The sequence below is a fragment of the Cajanus cajan genome, chromosome 9, assembly GCF_000230855.2.
Source record: "Cajanus cajan strain Asha chromosome 9, NIPB_CcT2T_4, whole genome shotgun sequence".
Classification (NCBI taxonomy): Eukaryota; Viridiplantae; Streptophyta; class Magnoliopsida; order Fabales; family Fabaceae; genus Cajanus; species Cajanus cajan.
Window position 1 is genome coordinate 5,228,987 of NC_138525.1, and position 26,080 is coordinate 5,255,066.

The 26,080-nt window shown below is 35.8% G+C and overlaps 3 protein-coding genes across 4 annotated transcripts; all 3 read right to left on the reverse strand.

Annotated features, from left to right (window-relative positions):
• LOC145951718 (uncharacterized) lies at positions 1 to 972 on the reverse strand. Its single transcript, XM_083063616.1, has one exon. It carries the CDS (start codon positions 970 to 972, stop codon positions 1 to 3), a length of 972 nt encoding a protein of 323 aa, XP_082919742.1.
• A 12,991-nt stretch (positions 973 to 13,963) lies between these two features.
• Positions 13,964 to 21,058, reverse strand: LOC109810394 (uncharacterized). 2 transcript variants are annotated; one of them, XM_083063318.1, is made up of 3 exons: positions 20,486 to 21,058; positions 19,653 to 20,212; positions 13,964 to 19,578 (listed from the first exon to the last, which is right to left on the reverse strand). In XM_083063318.1, exon 3 carries the CDS (start codon positions 19,436 to 19,438, stop codon positions 14,114 to 14,116), a length of 5,325 nt encoding a protein of 1,774 aa, XP_082919444.1. In that variant the 5' UTR covers positions 19,439 to 19,578; positions 19,653 to 20,212; positions 20,486 to 21,058; the 3' UTR covers positions 13,964 to 14,113. The 2 variants fall into 2 exon arrangements, with proteins under 2 accessions (XP_082919444.1, XP_082919443.1); XM_083063317.1 differs by having other exon boundaries at positions 13,964 to 20,212.
• Positions 19,455 to 20,880, reverse strand: LOC145949257 (aspartic proteinase CDR1-like). Its single transcript, XM_083063617.1, has 3 exons — positions 20,486 to 20,880; positions 20,120 to 20,212; positions 19,455 to 19,578 (listed from the first exon to the last, which is right to left on the reverse strand). Exons 1-3 carry the CDS (start codon positions 20,878 to 20,880, stop codon positions 19,455 to 19,457), a joined length of 612 nt encoding a protein of 203 aa, XP_082919743.1.
• Positions 21,059 to 26,080: the final 5,022 nt, after the last annotated feature.

A 26,080-nucleotide genomic window follows, 5' to 3' on the forward strand; every position in this document is an offset into this window, starting at 1 on the left:
CTACACGTTTCTGCATTTGACAGAAGAGGCCTGTTTAGTTGCCTTAAATTGAAGATACTCTTGGTAATCATCGGTAGATAATGCGATTGGATGATTGCCCTCCGGTTCAATCTTGAGCTCTGTAGCTGAAGTTGGAGATTGAGCCACATTAGTTGTCTTGCTCGGAAAGCCATGCAAGGAATAACACTTGTCTCGTATATGTCCATCTCTCTGACAATAGGTACAATGGAGGTTTCCTCTACCCCCTTTACCTCGACCACGCCCTCGACTTCCACGGTCATCTGTACTAGAGATAAAAATAGGAGACTCAGATTTTGTGTGAGGATCTGCCTCTGGTGAAGGGACCCGAATCAGTCGATCTATGATTTCTTCTACTGTAGGAATGACAGGATTTGTCAAGATTTGATCTCGAACAGATCCGTAATCTTTGTGGAGTCCTTGAAGGATACACACCATAAACATATTATCAAGTTTGTTTAATATTTTTTGAGGATCATCACTAACCAACATTAGCTTGAGCTCATCAATAGTGGATTGAGCACGATTCAAATACGTCGACAAATCATTATCAACCATACGAAGAGTTGCCAGACCATGAACAGACTCGTATATTCTTTGGATATCATTGGCATAGACATTTCGAGCCTTCTTCCAAATATCGTAGCATGTCTTGTACAGACGAAAATGCACCATTAATTTAGGCTCAATGGACTGCCACAATAGAGATACACGTTGATAATCTGTCTGTTGCCATTCATCTCTCACCTCTTTATCAACTTCGGACGCCCTTTTAGTAAGATGATCATAGAGACCCTGACCTAAAAACCACATTTCAACCGCAGTGGACCAATCCAAATAATTTTTACCATTAAGCTTTTCAGATGTAATAGTAGGTGATCCAGAAAAGGCAAAGGAGACCAGCCCCCTTTTGGAAGATTCAATTTTTGGATTCTCCTTGGGAATCTCTGCCATGAAGAGAAAAAGAAGAAAAATAGTAAACAATCAACCACAAAACTCCGAGGTAGCAACCAATCAACCACGAAACTCCAAGGTAGCAACCAAACCACCACAGAACCCCGAGACAGCAACCAAACAGCCACGAAACTCCGAGACAACAACCAAACAACCACGAAACTCCGAGGCCGCAACCAAACGAACACCTAGAGTGTGTCCCACAACCTGAAAAGGGTCAAAACAAGAAGAGGGAGGGTCGGCAACTCCAACGGAGTGAACCGCGTCGCAAACAGAGGCTGGGAGGGCGGCGCGTGAAGCCCACTCGCCGACGAGCTTCCTCAACAAGAACTGCGCGTGAGAGCGCGTGAGACGGCTCGCGACGGTGGCTCGCGACAGAGAGGCTGATTGGAGACCTCTAAGTGTGCAGACAGTGTCAACTCCGGCAACCGCGGACAAAACTCGAAAACCCTAGAAACCCTAGATGTTGGCGGCTGGATTAGGGTTCCTGGACCAGAATGCTCTGGTACCAACTTGAATATGAATAATTTCTTATTATTGAATCTGAATGGGTACAATAAAATAAATAGGCATAAAACATAATCAATCCCTAAAGTTTAGGGATTTAGATAAAACTGACTAAGGAAACTAAACTAGAAATTAAGAGAAGATAAACTAGTATATCTAAACTATATCTTATAGAATTATCTTAACAGAGGTAATACACCTTTTTCAAATATCACCCTCCTCATCACTCCTCCAAATTTTTCGTAAATTCTCTTCTTTATACATGGTTCGTTTTAACTCATTGTATTCCTAATAATTCAACTTTCAGCCTTTGGAGAAGCTGTGAACCGAGTAATTTACTTACACAAAAGTTTGAATAAGTTTAACACACACTAACAACCATATATATATATATATATAATAGAATCAAGCCTGGATGTAATGGCATCATCAGCATTGGATTATAAAATGAATATTCCAGCAAATAAAAACCATTAACTTATTTATGCATTGATTTATTCTTTTTCAGCAACACTTGAATGGGATATACGATCCTCCTCGAACAACAACTTTAATTTAGACGGTGACAGTGAATGGAGCTGTGAATACCCCACTGATTTCAGTTCATGTGGTTTCAATGAAAGAGAGAATTGAATCATGTATACAAACTTATTCAAACTTTTAATTCCATGCCCTCTACAATCCCAACAAAAGAGCACCCACGAAAATAACACCCTAGGATCCTCACCAACAGTAGTATGATATATAAATGGGATATATATATATATATATATATATATATATATATATATATATATATATATATATATATATAACTAGCTGTAATCCAATGATTAAAATTTATTTATTAATGGATGAGACATTACTCTACTTTAATTTTAGAACAAAACACCAACAAAATTCAACATGTTTGATAAATAGCAAATTCTTTAATCAGATTCGATTTTATTTTATTTTTCAGTTTAACCAATGATCTTTAATTCAAATTTTAACCAATGATTTTTATTTCAAATTTTAAGCATACAGATATATTAACTAAATATTTGAATAAACTTTTCGGTTAGAAGATATCCTAGAGAATCAAAATAAATAAATAAATAGCGCAGTCAAAACTTATGTTTGCTTTCCATTGATATGGCTTTGATTCTGAAGCCCCCAACCTCATTCGCCACGGGAGAAGTCTTATCATCCTTGTCATAAATAAACGCGAGAAGAACATGCTTGAATTCCTCATATGCTTCCTTAAATACAAAGCCAACCGTCAGAACCAAACAACACCAAAAAAGGAAGAAAAAAAAAGAAAAATAGAGTGAATTCAATTTGACGAATTCAATACCGGATAAGCGTCGAGCGCGCAAGGAGCGAGAGCCGTCCTGAGACACTCGATAGCAGAGTCTCGATCCTCCGCAGTCCCCTTCCGAAGAAGCTCAATAAATTTCTGCAAAAAGGAAAAAAAATGAAGTTAGGTATAGGGTTGGTCAGAATTTGCGATGCGAGTAGAGAAGAAAAGGAATGAGAACCTGTTTGTGCAAGCGGAAGAGAATTTTGTGGTCGGAGAGGATGGAGGAGACGTGGAGGCGGAGGAGGTGGAGGGCGGCGTCAATGGCGGCGGTCTCGAGGGAGTGTCTGATCTGGCGGATGAGGAGGCGGGAGTGGTAGGAGGAGGAGGAGGTTGAAGGGGCTGAGGAGTCTTCGATTAGGTTTTCGGATTTAGCGAAATCGATTAGGAGAGCGTCGAGGGCTTCCCAATTAACTCCATCTGAGTCTGAGATATGAGAAATCAAAAACCTTAACAGATGTTATGCTGAACGAGAAAAGGAGAGAAATGTTGTGGACGTGGGACGATGGAGGTGATGAAGAAAAGTTGAGAGAAGTGTTACGGTGACTTACTTGAGAAAATGTGTGTTTACGCTTAGAGCATCTACAGTGGCTCCCAACCACTTTAAATGGGTCTCATTGTGCTACGTCACTCATAAGCAACTCATACTATATTTTTACAATTTTTGCTCCAATGACAATTGCTTATAAGCACTCCTACTTTTTTACAACTCATACTACACTTTTTGACAACTCACATTATACTTTATGATAAATTTTTAAAAAATTAATTATTATAGATAATATATAAATATGAATAAAAAACAAAAGAAATTACATAATAAAAAAATTACAACAATAAAAAAATTACATAATAAAAAGAATTACAAAATAAATTGATAAAAATTTATAAAAAAAAATAATATCTAAAATATTACAAATTTCTAAAATAATTTTTTAAATTTTTACTTATTCGATTTATTTGAAATTTAAATTATTTTTTCAACACTTTTCAATTTATTAAAAAACATGAAATGTTTTTATTTTTTAAAAATATGAATCAATAATCGTGTGCTTTTAATATAAAAATAAACATGTAAAAAATATTATCAGCATGTTATGGTTTTTTTTTATCATATACAAGCCGCATAAAATTTTTACCATGTTAAATTTCAATAAAATTAATGTACATTTAAATTAATTTTTTTAATTATTACATATGAAGTAAAATTTTATTTAATTTTAAAAAATAATATTCTAAATATGTAATAATTTTTTAATTTAAAATAATAAATTTATTATTATTATTATTCTTATTTACGTTTTCTTCTTCTCACCAACGGCTCTTTCATCATTTTATTTTTTTTTGTTTTCTTCTTCTTCTCTCTTCTCTCTTCTTCTCTCCTCTTCTCTCTTCTTCTTCTTCTCTCCACTGCCACGTCTTGGGGGGTTTGGTCGCGCGGAGCCGCACGTGCCGGGGGGTCTGGTCAGACGGATCTGCGCGCCAGAGGGGGTTCCGGTCGGAGCAGCGCGCGCAGGGGGAGAGAGTCTGGTCAGAGCTGCGCGCAGGGAGAGGGGGTCCGGTCAAGAGCTGCACGCGGGGAAGGGGTTCGCGGGGGGGAGGGGGTTCTGGCGCGGGGGCTGTCGGGACTGGCTGTTTGGAGGTTCCACGTAGATCCGATTCAACCAATCAAATGCCTCTCCTCAGTGCTAAGCACCGTTGCTTGGAGAAGCAACAAAGAAATTTTTTTAAGCAACTGGGTTGCCACGTGAGATCACTCCAACGGGGATTTCTTCTAAGCATCGTTGCTTGTCAGTAAGCAACGCTCTAAGAACTTGCCGCTGGAGGTGCTCTGCTGGAGGATTCAAAAAATATTTTCAGTTTTTAAATTAATAAAAATAATCATAAATAAGAAAATTGGCAGGAAATACTACTCACCAAAAAAACAAATTACTTGTGAATTTATATTTAAAACAAAATTTGTAGGAAAATAAAAAAATTCTTGCAAATTTTTTTAAAAATTTTTATTTACAACAAAAAATTCATATAATTAATATTTTTGTAGTAAAATTTGCAAGAATTTTCTGCGAATTTAAAATTACAAAAATATTTGTAATAATTTATTGGAGATTTATATTTGTAAGAATTTTTGCAATAATTTCCTACAAATATTTTTTTGCATGAAAATCATTAAGTAAATGGCATATTTCTAGTAGTGCACGTTAAAAAGTGAAATAGAACTCTTGAGAGGTTAAATATAAGGGTTGTTATATTAATAAATTTATTAAAATTAAACAAAAAAAATTCAACAAATTATTTATTAGTGATGTAAACAAGTCCCTCACAAATTGTGACGAACTTAGAGGTCGTCACAAATTGCGACAAAATTTTATTAATTTATGAACATTTATTATTAGAAATTAATGACAAAAAAATATATTATTTGTGATGCCTTAATTCCGTCATTGATTGTGATGGATTGAAATTATTCCTTACTAAATATTTTGTGACTCCAATTTTTGTGACGAAATTAGTTCTATCACAAAATCCATCACTAATTTATTTTGTGACGAATTTTATAAAATTTCATGACAGATTCGTTTCGTCTCTAATTTTAATTTTTCTAGTAGTGTGGTAAACAATTAATACAACATGATGATGAGACATAACTTACTCATTCGTACATTGATAATGTAACTTTTGTTGAAAAAAGTGTAGTCTACAATTTATTTTCAATATGGAGATAATATCTTTTTATAAAATATTTGAAATAATTTATTTTTAATATTTTTTCTTTTTATAATCCTTAATTATTATTTAAAATGTTAATAACAATTACATTAACAATTAGACGGAATTATAATAAGTCTTTCTTTTATATCGATTAAAAACTTTAAAAAAATTGTAATGAGCCAAAACTTATAAATATTATATAAGAGATTGTTATACTTGAATTTGAGACATTTGTTATACTCCCACCCTCCACTATGTTTCTTAAATACCCGATTAATTATATATGTAGTTGGATAGAGAGTAACTTGCATGAAAATAGTATGACTGTGCATGATATTCCATGGAATATTATTTTTTTTGTGGCTCTTAATATCCTTTGGCTCAGTGCCCTCAATCGCTGGTGATATTTGGAAGGTGCAAATTGATGATGTATGGAGGACAAAAATTTACACAAAAGAAATCAGTTGGCATCCTCCAGAGGTTGATATTATTAAATTCAACACTGATGCTTCAGTTAAAGATATATGGGCGTTAATGCTGCTTGTGTGTTGGTTAATTGGTTTTGTTCGGAATTTGGAGTCAGCTTAATGTGTATGAGAAATCTTTTCTGCTTTACAACTGCTGGAATCCAGAAGGTTGTAATTGAGAATGATTTCCTCTTGACTGTTAGATTTATTAACCATGGGGTGACTAATAATCATCCGCTCCACTCAATGGTGGGTATAATTCAGGATTGGTATGTCTCAGTTCTACATGCTTTTCGTGAAGCTAATGGGCTTGCTGACTTTTTGGCATATAAGAGCTCCTTTCTAGGATATTGGATTACATACTTTGAATTTGTCTTATGCTGACAACAATTTATTTCTTTTGAAAGATGTTAGTGGGTTGACCTCAACCCGTAGTATCCCTTTGTAATTTCGGCTTAGTCCTCCTTAATAAAACAAAATAAAACTTTGTCCCTGTATGTCTATGCATATAAAAGCAAGTCAAATTATTATTAGGTATCAAATGAACAATTGAAAATGCCCATCACATTTTGAGATGAATGTGAAGAGAGATAAAAATAAGAAATAAAATATAGAAACAGAAACTAATATATAATATAATAAGAAATATATAGAAAGAAAATTTGGGAAGAAATAATGGAATGCATAGTAATAAGAAGCCTTGATGTCAAAACAAGTTAAAGGAAAAAAGTATCATAAGGTGGTAGAATCTAATAATGATGTTGTTGGATGTAGGATGCAATCAGGATGAGGTGAATACAAGTTTTAATGTCTTTATTTTTGTTTTCATTTTTGTAATATATACTTATTTTCATTATTATCATATTTGATAAATATGAAATTTGTATCTTATTTTCATTTTTGTTGAGTATTGAATTTATCTGTACCCGTTTTCTATCCATCATAAAATTAATTAAATATTTTTTTAATATATATATATATATATATAAAATTTCAACATAAAGAAGTAATTATAAAATTACATTAAATAAGTTTCATTTGAAATAAATTTAAAATAGAATAATAATTACATAAATGTCAAGTAAATTTATATAAAAAAAATTAAGTTTCTAAAAACTTAAAATAGATACGAGACAAGTATGTATATACTTATCTCATCTCTGTACCTAATTCAATAAATCGAATATCATTCGTACTTGTATTCATATGCTCAATTAAATTAAGTATTCTTGGTTAGAGTCATAATAAGTTAAGATATTATTTATATATACGAAAACTTGTCATATCCTAATTGAATGGAATCGACACATAAAGTAGTAAAGTAATATAAGAATGAGAATGATAAATGATGATTGACTTATGAGATAATTACCATTTTTACCAAGAACATGATCTGAAGTCATTAATGTTTATGTGATCAATTGTAGTATTGTACAATGATAATAGTGACAAATATGGTGTGTTCTATTTTGTTTTAATAGTTATATTTAAAATAACTGTGGATTTGGCAGATTAACCTACTAAAATGGAAAAAGAAAAAATAAATTAACATTATCTCAAATAGACAAATTTAGTCAAATTAACCTCTATAAGCAATCATGTTATATAAAAAAGGAAATCTCGTAGAATTGTAAGAGGAAATTATGTACTAAAAATAATTCCAAGAGTAAAGATGTTATTGTGTAATTGTATTTTAATTTGAAGATACTTTTTTCTTATCGTTTTCTAAAATAAAATATTAAAAATAACTATTTCATTAATTTAAAAACTCTTTTGAACATTGATTAACAAGCATCATGATTTTTATTACATTTACCATCAACATTTTTTTTTTTTTTGATATACACATACATGAGCATCAATCAAGGCATTTCCATCTTGGCGGTATCAAAACCACGATTTTAGAGCTTTGAGATAAGGTTGGATGAAACGATATCTGAAAATGGATAAAGTGATATTGGGCTACATATATCTGTTATGATTTGGGTCAATGTCGAACGATTTTTGATTGAATTTTTCGTATCAAGACACAAGACCAATTTTAATTGTCCAAAATCATATTAGAATTATACGCGAATGAATTGAACCTTCTCAGCATGAGCCATTGGTAAAAAAACAAATGTTATTTAAATGATTAAAAAGAATTATATTCTCTTCATCTTTTGAGCATATGCAAACGGGCCATTTTCAAAATATATATATCAGTATCACTATCACCTTTCATAATATAGATAGAAAATTAAAATTAGTAAAAAACCATGCATATATAATTTTGAAAAAAAATAAATTGCCACTAAAATATAGTGACTCCAAAATTAACGACGATAAAACAATTTTTTTCATTAAAATTTACTAATTTAGTCATCAAGCTCTCTGGGTGTCGCAGAGAAGAAAAGGTTGCACAACGTAGAAACATGTGAGGAAGCAAGACGTGCTCAATTTTGCGAACAGTGATGATCCAAAAGTCCAGTTTATGTGTTGATTTTCTGTTCTTCCTCCATTTTATTTGTTCTTGTTTCTTTTTTTTATTTGCTGACTTTTGACATCAAAGGCTTATTAATTGGCTATTGAGTATATAATAGGTGAAAACAGATTTTGGCATAAAAGCATTGACTAATCAAAGTTATCAAACTTTTGTGATTTCGGGTTGATTATATCTTCAAATCCAACAATATTCTTTTACTTCTTGTATGGTTGAAATAATAATTTTTTTTTAAAACTGGTTATTCTCATTTAATAAGGATCACCTGAGAATTAATAATCATGTATAACCATTTTGGATGTATAAGCGTTATTTATTAATTAATAATTAAGTTTTTATAATTTACTTTTAGGAAAGAAGAAAAGCATATTAATAAAAAAGCAAACTGTTGTCTCAAAAACACATGGAGTTTGATGCTTAATACTTGAACCAATGAGTTCCAAATATTTGAAATATGAGGCACTACAGTACCAAGAAGCTATTAAAATATTTAGTGATGGTTAATTAGCTGCAAACTTTAGTGATGACCATTAATTAGTAAAGCATTGGAAGATACAACATGCAGGTCGAACAGAAATCACGCACACGATGACGAAAAACAAACACACAAGAGATGCTGCCGCCAAGGCAACTTATTTAATAGTAGTACATGATCCACGGCATTCACAATAATGAATACTCATATGCATGCCCTTATTCTTGGAAGCTCAGTGATCCTTCTTCTTCTTCTTCCTCCTCCTCCTCTTCTTCTTCTTCCTCGTTAACGTTTTGCTCGCTGCTGCATGTCTTTTCAACAAAAGACACCTTAGCTTCAGAGGGTTCACTAATTGCTACCTCAAAATCAATCTGCGCCTTATTTCCTAGGATATTTAGTGTGTCGTGTTGTTTCACCGTCAAGCAAAAATATGTCTTATCGTTATCTTTTTTTTAACAAAAAAATTCACCCGCTTCAAATTAAGGCTACACTGATCATGATGATCACCCTTGAATTTAAACTTGACTTCACGCAACCGTTCCCCGTCCTCGTAACAGTGCTTATACTTGTTCCCCCCCTTGAATGGTATACCTTTCTCCCCTGTAATTTTCTCTACTCCTTCTATAAATTCGGGGAAAAATGTTTTGTTTAAATGCGTAAAAGTGGAGCCTGAATCAATTCTCATTAAGATAATTCCGTCCTGCTTTACCCGTTGGTTATTTAAAAGTATAGATTCAAGATGGATACTGTACCTGCCTGGAGGATACACCAAATCTTCTCGTACTCTGAAGGCCGAACGAGTGGTCCGATTCAACGCGAGTGAAGGGTTGGTACCTGCAAAAGGCACTCCAACGCTCAAGTCAGGACAAGCACCAATATCGAGGGTAATTAATGAACAGTGACGTTACCTTTTGACTTGAGCTATTTATATTGACATTTATGGGCTTTGGACCCCATGGGCCCTGCAACGTATTTACCGTATTAGGTAATACACCTTAATCAACTAATTAACTCCTAATCATGGATTAAGGACCATGAGAGATGATGGGCCGATCCAGGTGGCCGAACGCCACTCGGTCACTTGGTTTTGCCTTTTGGCAGCCGACCGGGTGGTGGCCAAACGCCCTTACCCGTACACTGCCCCCCAGCCTTGAAGAGAGACGTGACTTTCTTTAAGGGTAAACTGAAGATGGCGGTTAGGGTAAGGTGAAGGGTCATGTATTAAATAACCGTTAGATATGGAAGATCTAACGGTTACAACTTTTCGATACTTTAAATTTTCGCGCCTTTTTTCATTCCTATAAATAGGTTAAACGGTAGGGCCATTCATACACTTTATCATAATCCGAGTTGAGTTATTCCGAGACCTCAGAAGCCGATCCGGTTATCCTTCGTTTAGAAAAATTGGTAAGTTCTTGTAACCATGGTTGATACTTCTTCTAGTTCTTCGGCTAGCAGCTCTCGGTCCTCGTCTTCCGAGGGGTTCTCGTCCAGTATATCAAGTCCTAGGTTATCTCAATCTCCCATGCATGCCGAAAGGTCAGGTGAAAGCAGTGCCGCAACCGACGAAGCTTCTACTAGTGGCGGTGAAGAGGTTCAAGAGAAAAGAACACGAGCGTCTAACCGTCAACGATATGGTCCATCTGATGTGCCTGGATATGAATGGGTAAACGGGGAAGTGACTTCATATTATTCGCGCTATCAAGACACCAAAATGATCACAAATCTCCTTGATTACACCAACTGTTTAAATTTTGATACTAAAGAGAATCCCTACCCGATTGGGATTCGGTCATGCCGAAACAATGCTTTTGTTAATCCTGATTTAGTTTGTCTTGATCAAAGTGATGGCAAAATGCCATCATTCTATATGTATGATTGTCTCCTCCGAGATCTCAAGGTTACGTTGCCGTTTGACGAGTTCACGATGGGAGTGCTACGAGTGTTGAATGTAGCTCCTACTCAATTGCACCCGAACAGCTGGGCACAACTGCAGGGCTTCAAGCACTTATGTAAATGTCTTCATATTAAGCCTTCCCCTCTTCTCTTTCTGTATTTCTACTCGTCTCGGCCAACGATTTTAGCAAAGTGGCATTCCCTAAGCCGAATAGGGGATCGGCTTTTATTAAATAGTTTCACTTCATCGTATAAGAATTTCAAAACTGGATTTTTCCGAGTGACCATACGACCGAATGGGCAACGTTTCTTCTTTGACGGTAATGGGCAAAGTTTATTTCCGTTATACTGGACTCGTACCCCTCGGCCCTATGACGTGGTACCGAAGAAGATGCTGACAGCTGAAGAACGAACAGATTTGAAATTGTTAATGCGCCTCCCTCGGCGATTGCCGACTAGGTCATTAATCAATTTAATTGTATCGCCCCGTTGGTGGACCGACCTGATAGGTATGCTATTCGTCCTATTTTTTTCTAACAATTTAAATCCTATTGATGTTTACTTAACTCATCGTGCAGGAATCATGGTCAAAAGTGGTGCTGCTGACTTAGACATTCGTAGCTTGCTTGCCGCAAGGGTGAAGCAAGCTCGGCGATCCGGGGAAATAGGTACTTCAACTGTTGCTTCCTCTCCCCGACCCAATACGGACGACCGGTTGCCTCCTCATCCCGAACGCAAGAAGAAGAAAAAGGAAAAAGAGACCAACCGAGAGCGCGTAAAGAGAAAAAGTTCTGACGATCAACCAGAAGTGTCCAAAAAGGCGAAGTCATTGCCTGAGTCCTCTCCAAACCGAACCGTCATTGTGGTGCCTCCTCCACTGATGTCTCGTGCGTTTCTAAGCGAGGATACTCCCTCCGAGTCAGTGATTCGGTCTGATCTTGTCTCTCCATTCGGGCAAGAATTTTTATCATCCTTGGATGGGAAAACAAAGTGGAGACTTTTTTGTGAGGTGCAAGCACGCTCTTTGGCTCTGGCCCATCACCTTGCTATGGAACCTCTTGGCGAGGTTCAGTCTTTGAAACAAAATTTAGAGGATGCTGAAAAGACTGCAGCCGATGCAATTTCAGTCAATGAAGAGGTGACTGCCAAGAATAGGGATCTCGCTGCCGAGTTGGATGCTGTTCGGCGTGATAATGATACCCTTCGTCTGGAACTTCAAAAAATAACCAATGAAGGGCGTCGCCGACTGGAGGAGGCTGAGACTGCCTATGACACCCTCAAAAAGCAAGCTCAAGAAAAGATCGTTGCTCAACATGAGGCTGGGTTCAAGCAGGCCATTCGTCAGGCTAAGCATTTCGGTCAATTTGAAGAGGGCTTTGAATTTGATATGACTAAGGATTTCTATCAAGGGTCCTTGATATCTTATGCCGATCTGCCTGAAGGAGCTGAACTGGATGATGATCCTGCCCCCCAAGCTGAAGATGATGTGGAGACCTCCGAGGAAAACACACTGGATGAGGGACACCATGATCCTACCAACGATACTGAGGGAAACCCCGATACCGTTATGGGAGATGAATCCGTCCGGACGCCGGAAGAGTAGTTAATTATACTTGTAATCAAAATGCCTTTTTGTTGTAGTTTGGAGGCCGATAGAGCTTTCTTATCTGAATGATATCGTTTTTCTTAAGCAATCTGTTTTGACTTGCTGTCCATTAATGATTAGTTAAATAAAAATCATCATTCTTGAATCCTGATAAAGAGCCGAATGGATTAACCACTTGTATGTATATATCTAGGACCGAATGGGTAACCATTTGAACGCCTGAATAAAAGCTGAACAAGCCAGTTTCACCTTTCAGTTAAATAAAACCAAAGATAGGAAATAAACCCGAATTGGTAGCTGTCTTTTGGGTAAAACTAAATCAACTTTGACAAATCCGAAAGGACCTGCTTCGGTTGGTAGCTTTCTTTTGGGTAAAACCGAATCAACTTCCTTCGGCTAGTGCTTGCACGTTTTATGTAAGATCGAAAGAACACGTACCGGTTTGTAGATCTTGAATAACACCGAATGGGTTGCCTCGGCTTGTACTTGTGTTATGAAAAACCGAACGAACAAGCCTCGGTTTCTAGAACATTTATGAATAAAACCGAATGAATTGCCTCGGCTTGTACTTCTGTTTTATGTAAAACCGAACGAACAAGCCTCGGTTTCTAGAACATTTATGAATAAAACCGAACGAATTTGCTCGGCTTGTACTTCTGTTTTATGTAAAACCGAACGATCAAGCCTCGGTTTCTAGAACATTTATGAATAAAACCGAACGAATTGGCTCGGCTTGTACTTCTGTTTTATGTAAAACCGAACGAACAAGCTTCGGTTTCTAGAACATTTATGAATAAAACCGAATGAATTGCCTCGGCTTGTACTTCTGTTTTATGTAAAACCGAACGAACAAGCCTCGGTTTCTAGAACATTTATGAATAAAACCGAACGAATTTGCTCGGCTTGTACTTCTGTTTTATGTAAAACCGAAGGAACACGCCTCGGCTTGTAGAACTTTTATTAATAAAACCGAATGAATTGCTTCGGCTTGTATATCTGTGATGGAAGCATATTTGTTAAGGCACATCCTTGGCCGAGTTGAACAACTCGGGAGGGAAGCCTGTTGCGAGACTTTGAGGCACATCCTTGGCCGAGTTGAACAACTCGGGAGGGAAGCCTGTTGCGAGACTTTGAGGCACATCCTTGGCCGAGTTGAACAACTCGGGAGGGAAGCCTGTTGCGAGACTTTGAGGCACATCCTTGGCCGAGTTGAACAACTCGGGAGGGAAGCCTGTTGCGAGACTTTGAGGCACATCCTTGGCCGAGTTGAACAACTCGGGAGGGAAGCCTGTTGCGAGACTTTGAGGCACATCCTTGGCCGAGTTGAACAACTCGGGAGGGAAGCCTGTTGCGAGACTTTGAGGCACATCCTTGGCCGAGTTGAACAACTCGGGAGGGAAGCCTGTTGCGAGATTTTTTGAGGCACATCCTTGGCCGAGTTGAACAACTCGGGAGGGAAGCCTGTTGCGTTGATTAAGTAACAGAATCGAAAATTGAGCTGTAAGAATGGAAGAACTGCATAGATTTTTATTAACAGGTGCCTCGTTAAAAACCTTATCGGCCAAAACCCCTTTTCACTTTTTTACAAGGGGAGAAAAGACCGAATAAGGAAAAGAGTACACCATCTATGTATACAAGGTCTGATTTACAACAAACATTAACTATAATATGTCTTCAGATGGGATGCATTCCAAGTTCGCGAAATGACCTTGCCTGAAAGCTCTTCCAATTTATATGCACCGTTCTCCAAGCTATGCCGAATCCGAAATGGGCCATCCCAATTAGCAGCCAACTTTCCTTCTCTCGGATTACGCCTCGCCGATCCTTGTGCTCTCCATACTAGATCACCTTCTTTAAAACTTCTTCTGATAAGATTGGAATTAAATCTGCGAGTCATCCTTTGCTTGCAAGCCTCAGCCGTGATTTCTGCTTTGAGACGAACCTCGTCCGCCATATCCACTTCAGCTTGGAGAGACATATCATTGGTATTTTCATCAAAATGCATTCTTCGAAAAGAAGGTTCTCCAACCTCCACAGGTATCATAGCTTCGGTGCCATATGTCAGCCGAAATGGTGTTTCTTTAGTCGTGGATTGGGGCGTGCACCGGTAAGCCCATAGAACTTCCAACAATTCCTCCGCCCAAGCTCCTTTAGCGTCTCCCAACCGTCTCTTCAGTTCGCCAAGTATGACTTTGTTTGCTGCTTCGGCTTGCCCATTGGCTTGTGGATGCTCAACAGAGGTAAATCTGTGCTTGATACCGAGATCTTGTATGAACCGATTGAGTTTCTGATCGGTGAACTGCAGCCCATTATCGGTAACAAGTGCATATGGAATGCCGAAGCGAGTAATGATGTTCTTCCATAAAAATTTTTGGACATTGGCAGCTGTGATACTTGCAAGCGGCTCGGCTTCAACCCATTTTGTGAAGTAATCCACAGCTACCAGTAGAAACTTGCACTGTCCTTTGGCTATCGGGAAGGGGCCTAGAATGTCCATACCCCACATCGCAAATGGCCACGGCGAACTTATGCCGTGCAGTTCTTCGGCCGAAGCGTGGATAAGGTTACCATGTCGCTGACATGACACACAATGCTTCACAAAATTTACACAGTCGTCCTTGAGAGTAGGCCAGTAGTATCCGGCTCGTAGCACTTTCGTTGCTAAAGTCCGTCCCCCCGAATGAAAACCACATATCCCTTCATGCATTTCTCTCAAAATGTAGCTAGCTTGTGCCTCATCAACACATTTCAATAATGGAGTCGAGAATCCTCTCCTATACAAATCTCCTCCAAGAATAACATATCTAGCGGCCTGCGTTCGGAGCTTTTTAGCCGCTGTTGGGTCCGATGGTAGTGTGCCCTGCTCAAGATAATCCATTATCTCAGTGATCCACGTACGAACGGATCGCTCCACTGCCAAACATTCGGCGGCTACCACACTTGGCGATTCGAGGTCCAAGTGAAGTGTGGTTCGTAGTTGTCCAGGCTTTCTGGTGTTGCTTGCCAACCGAGCCAATTGGTCCGCTCTCGTATTGTGTTCCCTTGGTGTGTGTTTTACTTGAACTTCTTCAAACGTATCGCGCATTTTTTGGAATAAATGATAATATTTCAACAAGTTTGCATCTTTTACCTGAAAATTATCATTCACTTGTTCGGCTACGACCTTTGAATCGGTCCAGCACTCCAGCCGGTTGACACCAATTTCTTGCGCGAGTCTTAAGCCAGCCAATAACGCTTCATACTCGGCCTGATTATTTGAAGCTTTGAACGCAAACCGTAAGGACTGTTCTATGATTAATCCTGTTGGTCCCTCCAAAATTATACCTGCCCCACTCCCTTGATTGTTTGAGGAACCATCCACGTGTATCGTCCATACAGTATTAACAAAATATCCTTTCGGTTGCAATTCATCAACGAAGTCCACCAAGCATTGGGACCGGATAGGTCCCCTAGGTTGAAAACAAATATCAAACTCCGATAACTCAATTGACCAAGCCATCATCCTTCCTGCTAACTCGGGTTTGCGTAACACTTTGGCTATCGGGCAATCAGTTCGAACAATAATCTGATGACTCTGAAAATATTGCCGAAGGCGCCGAGCAGTGTGAACAAGCCCGAGTGCAACTTTTTCTAAAAGCTGGTACCTTGTTTCGGCTTCCTGTAACATACGACTGATGAAATAAATGGGCTGTTGTCCCTCTTTTTCTTGAATTAAAACCGTACTTATTGTGTCATTCGAGACACACAAGTAGACCAGGATTGGTATTGCCGGATCGGGCTTAGAAAGGATAGGTGGAGAACCAAGACGTTCTTTTAAAGTCTGAAAAGACTTCTCACATTCGGCAGACCATTCAAACTTGTTCGCTTTTCTCAGTAATTTTACCATAGGTTTGGTTATTTCAGCCAAACACGGGAGGAATCTTGACAACGCTGTAAGCCGACCTGCTAACTGCTGAACTTGCTTAAGATTCTTAGGGCTGATCATTTTGACGATTGCCATACACTTATCGGGATTAGCTTCGATCCCCCTAACCGAAAGCATGAAGCCAAGGAATTTTCCTCCTGATACTCCAAACACACACTTCTCCGGATTAAGCCTCATATCATACTTGCGCAACTGTTTGAATATTTCAGAAAGATCCATTGCATGCTGATCAACATTTCTGGATTTTACCACCATATCATCCACATATACCTCCATGTTCTTGCCTATCTGATGTTGAAAAACTTTATTCATTAACCTTTGGTACGTTGCTCCAGCGTTTTTCAAACCAAACGGCATTACCCGATAGCAGTAATTAGCCGAATCGGTAATGAACGCCGTCTTTTCCTCATCCCGAGCATGCATGGGAATTTGATTGTATCCCGAATAAGCATCCAGGAATGTCAACATTTCGTGTCCCGAGGCTCCATCGACTAATCGATCTATGTTTGGAAGTGGATAGGCATCCTTAGGGCATGCCTTGTTGAGACTTGTATAATCTGTGCACATTCTCCACTTTCCATTTGACTTTTTTACCATGACCACATTCGCCAACCAAGTGGTGTAATGAACCTCTCGAATGAATCCGGCATCAAGCAATTTGGCAACCTCTGTTTCAACTGCCAGCTTTCTTTCGGTCCCCATTTTTCTCTTGCGCTGCGCGATTGGTTTTGCTTCGGCACAGACTGAAAGCTTATGACACATGACTTTTGGATCCACTCCTGGCATATCGGAGGGTGTCCATGCGAAGAGATCTCTGTTCTTCTCTATAACCTGACATAAGGCCGAGTGGTCATCTTCAGAGATTTCGGCACCGATGTACGTGACCTGCTCGGGACGTGAGCCTATCTGGAACGGCACTTTAGACTCAATTGGTTCCACCCTTTCTTCATTATTCATTCTTGGATCAAGATCCAACACAGCCTCTTCTACTAGTGCCGAAACGTTCACAGCATGAATTTTGTTGGATTTGGATTTTCTTTCCTCCCTCGGCTCAACACGCAAACTAGCGTAATAACATTCCCTAGCAGCCTTTTGATCGGCGTGAATTGTAATGATATTTCCCCTATCTGACGGGAACTTCATTGCCAAATGTGGCGTTGAAACAATAGCTCCTAATGCATTTAGGGATGGTCTACCAAGTAGGATATTATACGAGGTATTAGCTTCAACGACAATGTACTTTACTTGGATCTCTCTGCTCTCCTTTTCGTCAAAACAAAACCTTGTAAAAAGTTTTATGTATCCCTTGGTGCTGACTCTCTCTCCTGCAAAGCCAACCAACGGATCGTCATAAGGAAGCAACTCTTTTTCCGAGATACCCAACTGTTGGAATGTGCTCCAATATAGTATGTCCGCCGAACTGCCCTGATCAACCAGTGTTTTTTTGACAATGCAGTTGTGAATCTCAACACTAATGACCATCGGATCATCTTGTTCTGGGTCAATACCCTTGAAGTCTGCATCTGTGAAGGTTATCGTTGGTAATCGCCGAGACGACTGTCGGTGAACAGCGTTGACCGACCGGATAGCTCGGAGATGTCTCTTTTGGGCCGAAGAAGTTGTGCCTCCACCTGCAAAGCCACCAGCAATGGTATTGATAATCCTTCGATGCGAGGGTGCCGAATCATCTTTTCTTTCACGTGACCTGCTTCTCTCGCGCCGACCTCTATCAGAGGTTTTATCAGAACGGTCTTGCCTGTGCCGATCCTGATACCTGGGTTGGTATGAACGATTTTGAGACGAACCAGACCGGTCCACAAAATTGTGCAGTTTCCCTTGCTTAATCAGGTCTTCGATCTTGTCTTTGAGGGCCGCGCATTCATCAGTTGAATGTCCCCGATTCCTATGATACCGACAAGATTTGCTAGTATCTGCTCTTGGCGGAGTAGATGCTCTCTTCGGGATCGTTAACACTTCAGATGCCAAGGCCTGTTCGAGGACCGCCGCGCGATTGGCACTAAGGGGAGTATACTGAGTATACTTCGGTCCACGAATAGGCCTCTCCCGAAGGGATATTTCTTTGCCTCGCCCCCTGTATGATGGTTCAACTGGTTTCTCGGATTTAGTGGACTGCTCGGCGCGGGCCTGATTTCTAAATTCTGCCAACTCCTCCATCTGCATGTACTTATCTGCCCTCCTACGTAATTCATTCATGTCCGAAGGAGGCTTTTTACAAATGCTGTTGACGAATGGGCCTGGTTTTAAAGCCGTTGTGAGATGATGCAGCGCCACGGCTGGGTTGAGATCTCTGATCTCCAAAGTAGCCTTGTTAAACCGATCCATAAACGCCCGAAGAGACTCTTTTTTATCCTGCCTAAGACTAACCAAAGATAAAGATGTTAGACTGTGAGGGCGACTTGTCGCAAATTGGATAATGAACTGGGATGATAATGTATTAAAGGAATCGATTGAGTTAGGTGGGAGACGAGTGAACCAGCTGAGAGCTCTGCCTTTGAGGGACGTAGGAAAAATCCGACACAATGCAGCGTCATCGGTCGTACTCAGAGTTACCTGTGTCAGAAAAACATCTAAATGTTCATCAGGATCGGTGGTACCATCATACTTGTCAATAGGTAAAGCCTTCCAGTTGTCCATCAGGGGGAGTTGCATAATGGAGGGAGTAAACGGATGTCGGTGTGATCCGATAGTGGTTACATCTGCAGGACGAACTACAGTAGGTAAAGCCGAAGGGAATCTCTCAGGGGCTACTGCTGAAGCGTGGGGGACCGATGTATGGACCGCATGAGATTGGTATGATCCCTGAGTTTGTGTGTTGGTGGCATGGGTAGGCTTCCAAGAAGTATCCTGACTTCTCAGCGCTTCATTTTCAGCCCTCAAGGCTGAAAGCTCCCTTGCATCTTTTTCTCTTTGTTGTTTCATCAATTCCATTTCTTGCTTGAGTAGTCGTACTGTTTCGGTGAGATCTGTTTCATCCACCATCTCCACATGTTCTTCAGTAGGGCGGTCTTGCGTGTTCGTTCTCCTAGTTATCGGCATCGTTCTTAGCAAACTTTCAACCACTTTCGTTCGGCCCCACGGTGGGCACCAAATGTACCTGCCTGGAGGATACACCAAATCTTCTCGTACTCTGAAGGCCGAACGAGTGGTCCGATTCAACGCGAGTGAAGGGTTGGTACCTGCAAAAGGCACTCCAACGCTCAAGTCAGGACAAGCACCAATATCGAGGGTAATTAATGAACAGTGACGTTACCTTTTGACTTGAGCTATTTATATTGACATTTATGGGCTTTGGACCCCATGGGCCCTGCAACGTATTTACCGTATTAGGTAATACACCTTAATCAACTAATTAACTCCTAATCATGGATTAAGGACCATGAGAGATGATGGGCCGATCCAGGTGGCCGAACGCCACTCGGTCACTTGGTTTTGCCTTTTGGCAGCCGACCGGGTGGTGGCCAAACGCCCTTACCCGTACAGATACAGTAACGTCCATAACAGTCTTCTTCTTCTACTAATGGGGTGTAGTAAGTGGGGTCTATCTTGACGTCTTTCCCCAGCAATAATTTAGTAGTTGCGGAGATACTATTAGAAAGACAGTATGAGAATTTTGAGGGAATACCCAATTGGGAAATCAAGGATATTTCCCCACGTCCAAGTCCAACAACTCCTGCGCTTTCTTTTTTACGACCTTCGCTGATATTGGAAAGTCCAAACCAAACAGGCGCAATCACTTTCGAGTTGGACCATAATTCGCCTTTAGTTAACTTTCCTCCAGTCCTGGAGTTGTCATCATACTTCATATGGTACCTGTTAGCATACAATCAAAATCACACTTTATTAAAACAAGATTATAAATAAAAGATATAAAATATACACGTTAAGATGAAGCCTTTTTAGGTAATGCAACTCTAAGTAGACTTTAATCTCAAAATAAAAAAATATCATATTAATGTAAAAATATTTGTGAATACCGGTATATATACAACTGGATATCTTATGCCCTCTTGGAAAAATTATATCTTCTATTCTTCTCAAACAAATAGAGAAAAAAGAAAAAAAAAAAAAAAACTCAACAGTTACCAGCACGTGTTTTCTGTTTCTAGACAATGAGGTTTTTCTTCTTCGTGGAGCTTACGACACTCTTCACACGCTCCTTCAGGTTTGGTGTCAGGCTCTTTGATGCATTCTTCACGGTTACAGGAACATTTATTATCCTGGCAATCCAAGCCAAAGAACCATGTAAGATCGCTTCCCGTGTCTAGAGTGGCATTCAATCGTACAGTTTCTTGACCTGAAGTTTTGACATTGAAACTGACGAGGTAGGCAGTTTTAGCTTTATTTGCAGTTAGGTCAAGTTCAAGGGTTTCGGGTACGGCGGCGTTGTGGTCAAAGAGTGGCAGTGAGTGAGCAAGGGTTGAAAGAGGAAAAGAGCATAGCAGTAGGACTAGGACTAGGACTAGGACTAGTGGGTGCATTTTGGATCGATGAGTTAGAATGCAATGGATAGAGAGGAGAAGAAGAGTTCTATATATATACTGCTGCCTGCTCATGTCGATGTCATGTGGAAGAAGATTAATTATACATGCATTAGCTTAATTGCATGAGATTAAATACTCTATAACCTACGTACATTTCAAGTGAGAGACAACAAATATCCAACTCCATTAATCCACCTCATCACCTTTGAGATATCGTTAATTTGTATCATGTCTATAAATAAAAATTGAGAGACAACTGATTCAAATACCGCTGCTATTGCTATATAATGAACAATCATTTTCGAACACTTATTTGCTGAAAATGATTAACAATGAAAATTCAACTTAAATTATGATACATCTATGATTTAGGTTTAGTTAATTTCACTTAATTTCATTTAATATTTTAAAACTTATAAGCTTAAATAGTTAATAATTAATAATATGTTTTTCTTAAATTGACTTTTTTTTTTACATAATATGTGAATATAATATATTGATATATTTTATTTCAATATACTAATATTAATAATATTTTTTATTCGTATGAATTACAATAACATTAATATGGTTCAAATTTAGGACACTTTAGATATTATTTCAATCTCTCACTTATCATAATATAGATGGAAAAATAAAATTATATCGATATAATTTTTTTATCAACTATTATATTATTTAATAACTTTTAGTTGAATAATATTATTTTAAAACTTATTATCGTTTGATTGAAAGATTATTTCATATATATCATATTTATAAAATCTTATATTAATCCAAAATTAGTTGATATCTCATTTATTTAAATCAAAATTAATGTAATATATAATTTTTAAAATATATCAAAAGATGAAGAGAATAAATGGGAAAAATATTGATTTTAGATACAAATATATTTAGATGGAAGAAATGGTTAATTTTTGTGGTTTTGGCCTTCAAATTTTTTTATTTATTAATTTACTAGTTTAGATTTTTTTCCACCATAATAAAATTAAAGATAAATTTAAATATTATATGTGAAACATTAAAGAAGAATAGAACCAAAAAATACATGAAAATAATTATTATATGAATATATTATATTTATTAAATAACAATAAATAAATTATTGTTCCTAATTTATATAAAATACTGTCCTTTAAAATTTTATTTCTTTATTTTATTTATATGAATCAAACTTAATATTAAGATATTTACTAATAATGGTTGGCACAAGCCACAACAACTTGGATTGTATTCATTAACCAAGTTGTTCAAAATTTAAATCTTAACTTTAGATATATAATAAATTATATTAGAAAGAGAATACAAAATGTTTATAATCTCTATAGAAGATTAATAATTTTTTTTGTGGTAGATACTTCATACAATATGAAGATTAATTCAAAAAAAAAACAATAAGATTTATAACAATTAATGTACACCCTCCTTAATAAAATTATTAAAATAATAATTGTAAAATTAAAAAAAAAAAACTGTTAAAATCTAAAAGTGAAAAACACCAAAACTATATATAGCTGAAATTAATTAATGAAAAGTTTAAAAAACTCATTTTGAAAAAAAATTAAAAGGTACTATGTAATAACTTAAATGAAAAAAATATATAAATTTAGGTCTTCATATAAATTTTTAATTATAATTTTTATCAATAAAAAAGTATAACGAAAATAATGAAGATTAATTAAGCATATTTTTTTATGCATCTGTTTTCGATTACTAGGTTAATCCTAGTATTTTCAATTTTTAACTACATATATCTTAATTGCAGAAATAATTTCATTTTGATTAAAATAAAATAAATAAATCATGAAAACTGCTTTAAAAATGTAGTTGGCATTTGGACGTGTACAATTGCATCCGGTGCAGTTCAATTATGAACCGTAGGGGTCCAATTCTCGAATATAAGAATAGTACCATCGTCACGTCACGTCACCCTCAACGTTGTTTTTCGCGTCACCAATGTGATCTCACACTCACCCATTCAAAGCTAAATTAAATTCTATGTGTTTTGAGAATAAATTTAGATTATATTTTTAATTATGTAAAATTATTTTATTTTTTACATTCTTTTGAAATTTATGATGATTTTAATAATTAGATAATAATAATAATTTTTAACTTAATAAATTCTATTATATGCATATTGATATTATTTATTTAAATACACATTATAAATATATCTTAATTTTACTCTTACTCTATTATATCTAATTATATATAATATTGAAATTGATACATATTATCAACTATATTATTCCGATTTTACCCTCGAATATTATTAGATTATACGTACCCTCGAATATTATTAGATTATGACTAGCGTCGAGTTGAAGTTTAAATGAATAACTATCAAAAATTGGGTCAAATAAATAAACTCACTCTAATCTGTTATGTGAACAAACGGAAAGTGTTTAATTATATATATAAATCAAATATTTTTGTATGTTCATAGATTATTTGCAGACCAAAGGAGATGCAAGGAATTTTAGAAGAAAATGGTTTAGGGCTCACTTGACGCAGCTGTACCTTGCCGCCGAAATAACCAGTTAAAAAATCGTAATATAAGCATACAAAAAATAAGATTGGATAAGTTTTTTTATATGATAAAAATTATCTAGACATAAGAAAACATGTGTGCATATAAGTTTTAACATAACTAAATCATGATATAACAAAAACTCAATATTTACATGACAAAACTAAAATATGGCCAAATCCAGATGGAGCATCGTTGATCTTTTCCTTCGTGAAGATTGTAAATAATAATAATAATAAATCTTACCAATGATGAATCAGAATACAAGTAAATTTTAATTAATTTATTCTATTTAATGTTATTATCTTTAGAAATACTTTTCATTTAATTAAAATTTTATTTCTAACGACTCTTTTTTATTTGTTTATTTTTAATAGAAAATAAATGTATTGTTAATTGAAGTTAACAAAATTAAATATTGTCCTATAAAACTAATTTTATTTTTTGACAATAATTACACACATTAATTAATTCTACTTATATTTAAATCTGAAAAGTATGTTTTAAATCAAATTAATAAAATTATTTTTAGCAACAACAATTTGTCATCCTGATATACTATCATAACTAGATTATGTCCTTCCTGCATACATCTTTGGAAGCTTTCCCAATTTTGAATCAAGTGAAATCTATGACTCATGTTTAATGGATATCATTCACATGCTAGCATTGTTACTTATACATTCCTTCATGCAATTTTTTTGAGATTTTTCCTTTCAACACACCTTAAATCGATAGAGTAATTAGTTTTGATTTTGGATGTGTGTCCACCAACTCTCTCAAACCTTTTGTTCTAGCAAATGCTATGAACACCTTATTCATTATACCTTATCTCTATCTCTACCTTATTTCTTTACGTTTCATACTAATAAAAAAATTTAATAAAATTAAATGATAATAATTAATTTTTTTAAGCTTTCCTTTTAAGTAATAAAACTTGTTTTCTCAATACTTTATAAAGTTGTTACATTTTTACTTTAAATGTTCGTTACGGATGAAAAGATGCGTTAATTCCTCCTGTTGGAGATTTATTCACTGGTCAGCTTTGATGTTGGCTCAAATCTTATCTAAAATTTTGTTATCCTCTTTACCTCCCGTCTTTTTTTCCTGTCCAATAATGATAATAATATAGAAGAATGCCTTTTTTCTTTAATGTATTCCAAACGATTTATTTTAAGACATAGATATCATTAAATTAACCTCTTTTAATAAATTTAATTTTGTCCATATATATATAAACATAGTCAATCAATCAAATTTCTGTTAACATAATTAAAAAATTCAGTCACCTATTAAAATTTATTAGTATTATAAACATTGACACAGATCCACGTTGTGAGTAGTGGGGGCATTGTCCCCGCTACTATTTCACACATACATATTTTTTCATTTAAAAAAGTAATATATTTTAAAAAATAAAAATTATATTTTAATAAAATAAATATATATGTTTAAATTATTATATGTATAAAATATAGATTCGGAGAAGAGATTCATTTATTTGATGTCTGTCAAACTTTTGAAGGAGATTATTTCTTTTATGTGATAAAGAATACTACTTAATAATAAATCAATTTTCTTAAAAAATTTAATTATAATATATATATATATATATATATATATTAATACTCATATATATAATGTAATATATTAAAAAAAATCAATTTTTGATAAAATAAAATTTACATGCATGTTTACCTTTTGTTTTTTTCTATTTATTATATATGTTGATTAAAAAAATTAAAATAAGAAAAATCAGAAAATTTATGTTCCATTTAAAATTGTTATTATAAAATATATTTTAAAATAAATTATCATCTAAAAATATATATTAGATATTAAAAACATGTTTATACCATAAATAAACTAAACTTAATTTTTTATGAAATTTAACACATTTATTTTATAATTTTAATAGTATTAAATTATTATAAGGTAGGTCTTTAGAATCATAGTTCTATGATAGATAAATAAGTCATACTTATGATATATATTTTTAACAAAATTTATATTCAAATCTATTAAATTATAACCAAATTTAGTATAAACTAATTTATTTTTATCTTTACTTGTAATCGTAGATATAAAAACTTGTAAAAAAATGATTATGATATATAATTATACTTTTAAAAATTATATGAAAATTTTTTAATATTACAAATATATAAATGAGTATTGTGCCTACTATCTAAAAATACTGGATTCCTCAATAATTATAAAACAAATATCCTGTCATCATAAAATTGAATGTTATTATTATTTTTTTTATAAGCAAAATTGAATGTTATTAGTTAGTAATATATATATATATATATGAAAAATGTTGGGAAATGGCATCATAATTTCCCTTCTCTGTTAACTCAAAATGGGCACTGAGCGGAAACGTAAAATTATCACACCAGAAATTTTAGCGTGGAAAACTTTTCTCAAGAAAAATCACGGGACCAGTAGGCCACTTAATCTTCCACTATAAAAATAATGGGAATACAAAATACAATAATATTGTATCCTCAATTTGTGGATGACACTCACAAATTGGCTCACTATTTTTCTCTCTTAGAGAAACTCTCTCTAAGGCTCTCTCTCTATTTCTTCAAACTATGAGTGGAAATGCTTCACTCTTGGATGATCAAGCCTCCTCTCAAGCCTCCTATATATAGG

Excerpts from the sequence above, each read along its gene's own strand:
- LOC109810394 (XM_083063318.1), bottom strand. The coding sequence starts at position 19,438 with ATGCCGATAACTAGGAGAACGAACACGCAAGACCGCCCTACTGAAGAA.
- LOC145949257 (XM_083063617.1), bottom strand. The coding sequence starts at position 20,880 with ATGCACCCACTAGTCCTAGTCCTAGTCCTAGTCCTACTGCTATGCTCT. Across the intron at positions 20,213-20,485 it reads GAAACAGAAAACACGTGCTG|GTACCATATGAAGTATGATG; the intron begins GTAACTGTTGAG and ends GTATGCTAACAG. Across the intron at positions 19,579-20,119 it reads AAAGTGATTGCGCCTGTTTG|GTACCAACCCTTCACTCGCG; the intron begins GTTTGGACTTTC and ends TGCCTTTTGCAG.
- LOC145951718 (XM_083063616.1), bottom strand. The coding sequence starts at position 972 with ATGGCAGAGATTCCCAAGGAGAATCCAAAAATTGAATCTTCCAAAAGG.